Source organism: Zootoca vivipara, chromosome 6 (assembly GCF_963506605.1).
Source record: "Zootoca vivipara chromosome 6, rZooViv1.1, whole genome shotgun sequence".
Taxonomy (NCBI): Eukaryota; Metazoa; Chordata; class Lepidosauria; order Squamata; family Lacertidae; genus Zootoca; species Zootoca vivipara.
In genome coordinates this window covers 87,422,673-87,431,998 of record NC_083281.1, presented here as the reverse complement: position 1 = coordinate 87,431,998, position 9,326 = coordinate 87,422,673, and the positions used below count along the sequence as shown (strand labels likewise).

Sequence of the window (9,326 nt, the reverse complement as noted above, 5' to 3'; positions counted from 1 at the left end):
GGAGGCTGAGGAGTTGATTGTCGTCAGAGACGGAAGATGGAGGTGGTGGCTTGTATCAGTGTCAGTTCTGCGAGAAGGGAGAGAGAATAAAAGAGCAACATTTATTACAAAGCCAATTAGGAGCGACAGCACCGTGTTGAAGCAGAGTTGTCTGTTACCGTGGGGTGTGGCAAGGGTGGGGGGTAAGCCCTGGAGTTGGGAGAGTTTGTATGTTAAGACAGGAAAAGAAAGAAATTGATGGGCAGGAAAGCATCATGAAATGATAGACTGGAAAAATCTTTCTCTACCCTCCTTCGAAACCGTCTACAGTCATACCTCGGTTTAAGTACGCTTCGGTTTGAGTATTTTCAATTTAAGTACTTCGCGGACCCGCCTGGAACGGATTAATCCACTTTCCATTACTTTCAATGGGAAAGTTCGCTTCAGGTAAAGTACGCTTCAGATCAAGTACGGACTTCTGGAACCAATTATACTCATACCTCGGGTTAAGTACGCTTCAGGTTGAGTACTCCGCGGACCCGTCTGGAACAGATTAATCCACTTTCCATTACTTTCAATGGGAAAGTTCGCTTCAGGTTAAGTATGCTTCAGTTTAAGTACTCCGCGGACCTGTCTGGAACGGATTAATCCACTTTCCATTACTTTCAATGGGAAAGTTCGCTTCAGGTTTAGTATGCTTCAGTTTAAGTACTCCCCGGACCGTCTGGAACGGATTAATCCACTTTCCATTACTTTCAATGGGAAAGTTCGCTTCAGGTTAAGTACGCTTCAATTTGAGTACTCCACAGACCGTCTGGAACGGATTAGTCCACTTTCCATTACTTTCAATGGGAAAGTTCGCTTCAGGTTAAGTACGCTTCAGGTTAAGTACGGACTTCCGGAACCAACTGTGTTTGTAAACCGAGGTACCACTGTATTGACAAAAGGTGCAAGCTATTATCTTGCTGTTGGATTTGAACTCCCATCTCCCCTCGTAATTGCCAGGACCCCACCAATACCCTCTGTATCCAAAGAGATCTGGACACAGAGGCTGTAGGGGCTCCAGATGGGGAGCTGGGTGCCAGCTAACGCCCATTCCGAACTTGTAAAAAATCAATCTTCTAGGACGGCAGCACTTAAGCTTTGGAACTCCCTGCCTCTTGACATCAGGTAGGTACCTTCACTGTCCCCTTTCTGCTGCCATGTTTCTTTAGACAAGCCTATCCAGACATATGGAACACTCGCATGCATTTTAGACCTTTTCAGCTGCCGTTAATTTTAATTTTGCCCATGCTTTAGAAACCTGAGATCTTATCAAGGATTTTGATGTTTCGTTTTTAGCTCTGCTAACCGCCTAGAGGGTGTGTATATCAATCTTGTTCGGTAACTAATAAATAAGTGAATAGCTATTGCAAAATGTCCCCCCCCCCAACGCACAAAGGGCTTTAGCTCAGAGCTAAAGCACCTGGACTCCATGCAGAAGGTCGCAGGATCAGTCCCCAATGGCATCTCCAGCCAGAAAGACTCTCTGCCAGAAATCTCAGAATGCTGCTGCCAGCCTGTGTAGGCAACATTGCGCTAGATTGACCAATGGGCTGACTTGATGCCAGGCGCCTTCCTATGTTCCTAATCCCTTACCCGGCTCCTGTTACAGCCAAGTCCGGTTGAGGTCCCTATCCTGTCCAGTCTCTGGCCGAAGCAGTTTGAGGACCTTTGCAGGCTGCGGGGAGAGTTGAAAAGGGCTCTCAGTTTGTTCCTTGCAGCCGCTGATTCTCTTGCCACTGGCTGCTCCCAGCTGCTGGGGCCGAAGGCGCCTTCGCCCTGAGGCCGTGCGTATTCGTTGTCCCAGGTGGCAAAAGCCTGGGAGACATCTCTGGCTGTTTCATCATTGGGTTCATTCCATCCTTGACCGAGCTCCGACTCCTTTCCTCTGGATTCAAGTCTGTCTTCCAGGAGCTCCAGAAGGGCCTGGGAAACAGGAGTGGGGAGGGGAAGAGAACAAGAACCATAGAATCATAGAACGGAAAGGGACCATGAGGGTCATCTAGCTCAGCCCCCCTGCAATTTGCCCAGTGTGGGACTCGAACCAACAACCCTGAGATGAAGAGTCTCACGCTCTACTGACTGAACTATCTGGTTAACGACTGCAAAAACAAGCAAGCAAAAGCTAGACTCCTGTGCAGGAGGGACCCTGTAGAACAGACGCAGAATACCTGCTTTGCATGCAGAAGGTCCCAGGCTCAACTCCCTGATGGCATCTACCGGTAGGGCTGCGAAAGATTTCCTGCCTGAATCCCTGGAGAGCCGCTGCCAGTCAGGGCAGGCAATACTGAGCTGGGTGAACCCAAGGGTCTGACTCCAATTTAAACATCTTTCCTATGCTCTTGTGTTAAATCTGTCTTAATTTGCGGCTGATCTGGTAAAATTTGGAAAATCAATAAAAATGATTTGGCCCACAAAAAGGAAAGAAATACATTTCCTCGGAGGTACTTCAACCATGCCATTATTATTTACTTTACAATAATTGAATAACTGAACTTTTCTTTTTTATTAAATTTTCTGTTTTACAATTTAAAATACTCATTTTACATCATTAACATATCAGTGACTTCCCTTCTTCTCTTTCCATGGTTCATTTTACACATATCGCAAATCCCTGCATATTTTACAAAAAAACTATACCATTCAGTATTCCATTATTGCATCCATCAAAACTTAATTACACTGTATTATTATTATTATTATTATTAAATAATAGAATTTATATACTGCCCTATACCCAGGGGTCTCAGGGTGATTCACAGAATAATGCTTAATGCTGCCAGCATTTTCAGCTGTACACAATTATTTCCCATTTATTCAATAAATGTTTTCCAATCTTCTTTAAACATATGTTCTTCTTGTTCTCTTAGTCTATATGTTAAGTCTGCAAACTGTATGTAGTCCATCTGTTTAGGTTGCCATTCTTCTTTAGTTGGGACCTTGCTCGTTTTCCATTTTGGGGCTAACAAAACATGAACCGCAGTAGTAGCCTACATAAATAAGCTTTTTTTGACACCTGGGGATTTCAGTCCGAATTTATTAAGTCCATTGCACTGAATAATTGAACTTTTCGATGCATTGGACTAAATAAATTATTGTCTGTGCTCTTTGAAGCTAAAGCATCCCCTTGATGATTTCTAAGTGGTGGGGAATTGAACCTGGAACCTTCCACACACAAAGCAGGTATGGCTCTTCCCTTAACACACAAGAACCTGGGAAGCTGCCTTGTACCAAGTCAGACCCTTGGTTCATCTAGCTCAGTAGTGCCTACACTGACCGGCAATAGCTCTCCATAGTTTCAGAGGGGGGGGGGACATTCCCATTCTTACCTGGAGATGCCAGAGATCGAACCAGGGACCTTCTGGAATGAATCAAGGGTAGAATAATCTAGTTCATTGAGCTGTTGGTTGCTTTATATCCCACCTGTCCCTCAAAGAGCTCAAGGAAGCACGTATGGCTTTCCTGCCCCCTGTATTGTCCTCACAACGGCCCTGCAAAGTAGGCCAGGCTGAGAGCTGTTGATGTGGCCAAAGGTCTCCCAGTGAACTTCATGCAGCTGAGTGAGGATCTGAACTTGGTCTCCCAAGTCCTAGCTTGGCACTCTGAACCGCTGGACTGCACTAGGTTGCAGCCAGTGAAGTTTTACCCGGAGAAAACCCTCTGAAATTAATGGTCTTAAGATGTATAGTAGTAGTAGCTGTTGGACTGGTCATGTTGTGCGGATGATTATCGTCTTCCAAAGCAATTGCTCTATTCCGAACTTAAAAATGGAAAGCGTAATGCCGGTGGTCAGCAGAAGAGGTTTAAAGACCGTCTCAAGGCAAATCTAAAGAAAAGTAGGATAAACACCAACAACTGGCAAGCGCTCCAATTGGAGAACAGCCTTTACCCAAAGTGTCATGGGCTTTGAAGACACTCGAACTCAGGGCAAAAGAGGAAGGCACGCTTAGCAAACCCTCACCGTGATCAACTCCTGTCCAGAAACCAATGTCCCCACTGTGGAAGGATGTGCGGGTCCAGAATTGGCCTCCACAGTCACTTACAGACTCACTGTTAAGACCGTGTTCATGGAAGACAGTCTTACTCGGCTATGAGTGATTGCCGAAGAGGCAGCAGCTTTTTATTAAGAATCCTAATAATTATAGGTGAGTTTAGAAACAGCACTGAAAGTAAGAGCAGATAAATTTAAAAGCAACACAGAATGGGTACCCAATCACCCAGCTGTGGAAGTCCACGGGAACAAAGATGGCTTCAGCTGTTTTGGGGGAAGTGCAGAAAATTGTGGATGCCTGTAGTATTCTGAATGGGATGCCCATAGAACAAGGCAGCCACACTAAAAGCCCTTCTCTGAATTACTGCGGAGGTGGCTGCTGAGATCCTTGGAGTTTGCAGAAGAAGGTAAAGGTAAAGGGACCCCTGACTGTTAGGTCCAGTCTTGGACGACTGTGGGGTTGCGGTGCTCATCTCACTTTACTGGCTGAAGGAGCCGGTGTACAGCTTCCGGGTCATGTGGCCAGCATGACTAAGCTGCTTCTGGCGAAACCAGAGCAGTGCACGGAAATGCTGTCTACCTTCCCGCCGGAGTGATACCTATTTATCTACTTGCACTTTAACATGCTTTTGAACTGCTAGGTGGGCAGGAGCTGACCCCGTCAAGGGGATTCGAACCGTCAATCAGCAAGCCCTAGGCTCAGTGGTTTAGACCACAGTGCCACCCGCGTCCCCTGCAGGAGAAGTTAGCCCTGCCCATTAACTTTGAGGGGTCTACTCTGAGTAGGACTAGTATAGAACGCAATCCTTCATGTTTGATGGATTTCTGTATTGTAATATTTTGTTGGAAGCCGCCCAGAGTGGCTGGGGGAACCCGGCCAGATGGGCGGGGTATAAATAATAAATTATTATTATTATTATTATTATTATTATTATTCCGCTCCTTTTGTCTGAACCAACCCAAAATCAGAGCCCTGCTAAGCTTCTCCCTCTTACCTTGAGATCTGCTAGCTCTGAACTGTGGGCAGCTCTGCCTTCGAGTTGACCGCCAATGAAGAACAGGACAAGGAGGAAAGGAATCGCTAATCCCATGGTGTTGGGGTTGGACTAGATGGCTCTTGGGGGCTCTTCCAACTCTACGATGGCCACTGGTCTCCCTCTCTTCTTCCTTTCTCGGTGCAAACCCTGACGCTCTCCCCATCTTTATATCCCAGCAGGACCAGGAAATGTTAATGGCCAAAGAATGAACCCCACCACATTCCATCACCCGCACTCGATAAGGGATCTGAGATACCAGGAGCTGAGAGAAGATTCCCTTTTAAAGTGATCTGTGTTGGCCTGACGGGAAGAACTTCTCAACTCCCATGAAGAGCAACTGGGGGCAGCCAGTTCTCCCTTGTGACACCACATTCCTGTTGACTCAACTGGAGAGGCTTCGCACTTCCAAGGTGTGAAAGAAGCTCCAAAGCACTGCCTCTTTGTTTATCTGCAATTGGATGGTAGATTCCAACAGTGGAAGGAAATGGGACAAAGAACTAGCTGGTTGGTAAACACATAAGAACATAACAGGAGCCCTGAAGGACCAGGCCAGTGGACCATCTAATCCAGCACCCCAGTGGGAAACCAAAAGGCAGGACTCGAACCCAAGAGCCCTCTCCCCCTGAAAATGATATATTGATGGTATCTAACATGGAGCAAACTGGCAAGAATGTATAAAACTAAATCAAATAAGTGTTGGAAATGTAAAGAGAAAGAAGGTTCTTTTTACCATGTGTGGTGGCCTTGTAGTAAGGTTATCGCTTAAAGGGAAATGATATATAATGAAATGAAAAAGATGTTTAAAATAACGTTTGTAAAAACAACAACACCAGAAGCCTTCCTCTTGGGAATTATAGGGATAGAACTACCCACATTGTATAGAAACTTATTCATGTCTGCGACTACAGCGGCAAGAATGTCACTTGCCCCAAAATGGATAGAAGCAGAAGTCCCAGCAAAGGAAGAATGGATACAAAAACTTATGGTATATGCAGAAACGGCGAAACTTACTGGAAAAATGAGAATTCAAGATAACATTTTTAAAAAAATAAAAGAATGGAAATGTCTCTTAAGTTCTTTGATGGCATGAGAACAGCCTTTAATGTCCTAATCTGTTGGAAGGAAGCAATAGGGTTGGGTTACTTTATTTGATGTTGGACATCGTTTGGAGAAAGCGAGGCATTGGGAGAGGGTGTATGTAGCCAGTCAGGCAAACCATACAGGTGTTATAGGAATTATAAGGTCTTATATATAGAGATGTGGGTGGCGCTGTGGGTTAAACCACAGAGCCTAGGGCTTGCCAATCAGAAGGTCAGTGGTTCAAATCCCTGCGACGGGGTGAGCTCCCGTTGCTCGGTCCCAGCTCCTGCCAACCTAGCAGTTCAAAAGCATGAAGTGCAAGTAGATAAATAGGTACCGCTACAGCGGGAAGGTATACAGCATTTCCGTGTGTGGCTCTGGTTCGCCAGAAGCAGCTTTGTCATGGTGGCCACATGACCCGGAAGCTGTATGCCGGCTCCCTCAGCCAAAAAAGCGAGATGAGCACTGCAACCCCAGAATCGTCCGCAACTGGACCTAACGGTCAGGGGTCCCTTTACCTTTATATATAGAGAATAAATGTTCATAAATGTACAAGGCAAACACACATGCATAAGTATAATGTCTGAAACAGTACAGGAGAGCAATCATGAAGCCATTTTGACTCTCCCAAATTGACCTCAAATATTTCTCTGCAAGGAAGAAGGAACTGGGAAAAGCTTTCCAATTGTCTTTGGACTGTAGGGACTTACACCTTCCTGCAAATACAGTCTGGCAAGGATCTGTTAAGCTGAGCACACTAACAGTAAGGTTAAGAGATTCAGGAACTAAGTCTTTTACCATCTCAAAGGAATGGCCAGGCTACCCGGAAAAGGTAGGCAGAAAATATAAGGCATTCCCAGGTATGCTGGCAGACAGGAGAGAAGCAACACTCTCAAATTTTTACTGGGGACCACCTCTTTCTTGAGCTACAGGGTTGTTGTTGTTGTTTAGTCGTTTAGTTGTGTCCGACTCTTCGTGACCCCATGGACCATAGCACGCCAGGCACTCCTGTCTTCCACTGCCTCCCGCAGTTTGGTCAAACTCATGTTCGTAGCTTCGAGAACACTGTCCAACCATCTTGTCCTCTGTCGTCCCCTTCTCCTAGTGCCCTCAATCTTTCCCAACATCAGGGTCTTTTCCAAGGATTCTTCTCTTCTCATGAGGTGGCCAAAGTATTGGAGCCTCAGCTTCACGATCTGTCCTTCCAGGGAGCACTCAGGGCTGATTTCCTTAAGAATGGATAGGTTTGATCTTCTTGCAGTCCATGGGACTCTCAAGAGTCTCCTCCAGCACCATAATTCAAAAGCATCAATTCTTCGGCGATCAGCCTTCTTTATGGTAGGCAATTTCAAAAGCCTATATAAGAGTCTGGGCACTATTGTTCTGGGTTAGCGGGGGGCCCTGTTGCAACCTAAAGGTCATGCTTACTAGCTGTTTTGCTTCTCAGTATTATCTGGTTGGCCTCTAATATTTTCTCCTACCGATATAAAACCTACATAAGGACTCTCTATGGGCTCTGGGAAACCCCATAAGGAATAAATGAGCAGTTTTTTTCTCATAATACAGGCTAACTGGCTTTCTTGTTTAAATTGGATAGTTTTGGGCATAGTTTCTGAGAAGCTTGTGCATGGACTGATCAGCCGCAGGGCCATGCAAACTGAGGCTACCTGTGGGGTTCATTTCGTCGCTTCTCGAGGGCTTCCATGTGGCAGATTGAGGTGCTTGCTTGGGATGTACCTATTGCTTGCTGTTTAGAATAAAATCTTTTTATTCAGGACCTGGGGAGGTGGAAGTCCAATGCTTACAGGGGGTACTTGCCGCCTTCGTCTTCGCCTCACGGCCAGTCTGACCCCCTCCTGTCATTGTTTTTACCAGGTGGGCACCGCATCAAAATTTGGATTGCGGGGCACAGCATTGTCCATTGGGCACAAGAAAGGGCAGTTCAAACCGGTCTGGGGAGTGGTCTTGGCCTCCCAGAAAATGTTAAGGTGTCGTGGATCGCCAGACGAGGAATGCAGTGGAAGGAACTCCTGCCAGCCGCCCAGGCCAGGGCTGCTTCATTTCCCCCCCCCCACGCGCTGGTCATACAGCTGGGGGCGAACGATTTGGCGTACAGGAACGCAGTGGACTTGAAATGGAATATCTTTGAGGACTTTGACAAGCTTTTGGCTTCTTTCCCTGGGATGACGTTGCTGTGGTCCTCTCTGCTGCAGAGACGCGTTTGGCGAGATGGGCATTGCCCCAAGGCTTTGAACAGAACCAGGAGGCTCTTGAACTCGTTTGTGGTTCGCAGAGTGCTAGATCTGAACGGTCAGATAATTGCACACCCTGACCTAATATGCACTGAAGCAGCCCTTTATCGTAATGACGGGGTACACCTATCACCGCAGGGAAACGACATTTGGTTAGATGACATAATTGGGGCTTAAAGCATTGGTTACGGGTGTGAGGGTATTGGCGGCGAGCCTCTGGAGGCTCGAGTGGCGGTTAGGCATTGGAAATGTGCATAAAGAAGATGGGGAGGCAGATTACGTCATCCTCTGCCCAGAAATTGGAGAATTAATTCTGTTAAAGGGATTCCGGGGGCGGTAGCTTTGTCCTGAGCCTGCGGAGGTCAGGGCCTTATGGCACCCCCCAACGGTGGCCACAGGAGGTGTCTCAGTAGATGTACATCACTGGGCTCCTTTCTGGTGGTTAATTTCTCCCGGACTGTAACACACGGGTTACAGTCGGATATAGCCGGTTAGGTTCCAATGCCTAAGCCAATACCGCTCCACATCCGAAACCAATAAAGTTGTGGCCTTTTCACCCACTTAAACTTATTCATTGTGTCTTGTGTCTTATTTCTCGCGGAGGGAGGGACATTGCCACACAATACAGGCTAACAGGCTTTGTTGTTTAAATTGGATAGTTTGGGGCATAGTTTCTGAGAAGCTTGTGCATGGACCAGGGGTCCCCAAACTACGGCCCCCGGGCCGGATGCGGCCCAATCGGCCTTCCAATCCGGCCCGCGACGACCCCCGCCGCCCGCTGCCGCCGCCCGCTCTCACGGGGCGCGGCGCAGCGACGATCTAAAAAATCGGCAAAAAATCGCCGAAAATCCTTTGTGCGCATGCGTATGGGCCTCTCCCGACCCGGAAGAGGTCATTTCTGGTGCACTTCCGGGGCGGGGGAGGCCCATACGCATGCGCACAAGC

The 9,326-nt window shown here is 47.1% G+C and overlaps 1 protein-coding gene across 1 annotated transcript; it reads right to left on the bottom strand.

Moving 5' to 3' along the window:
- Positions 1–23: 23 nt before the first annotated feature.
- Positions 24–5,103, bottom strand: LOC118086842 (natriuretic peptides A-like). Its single transcript, XM_035118839.1, has 4 exons — positions 5,008–5,103; positions 1,618–1,947; positions 159–189; positions 24–67 (listed from the first exon to the last, which is right to left on the bottom strand). The coding sequence occupies exons 1-4, from the start codon at positions 5,101–5,103 to the stop codon at positions 24–26; spliced, it is 501 nt and encodes a 166-aa protein (XP_034974730.1).
- Positions 5,104–9,326: the final 4,223 nt, after the last annotated feature.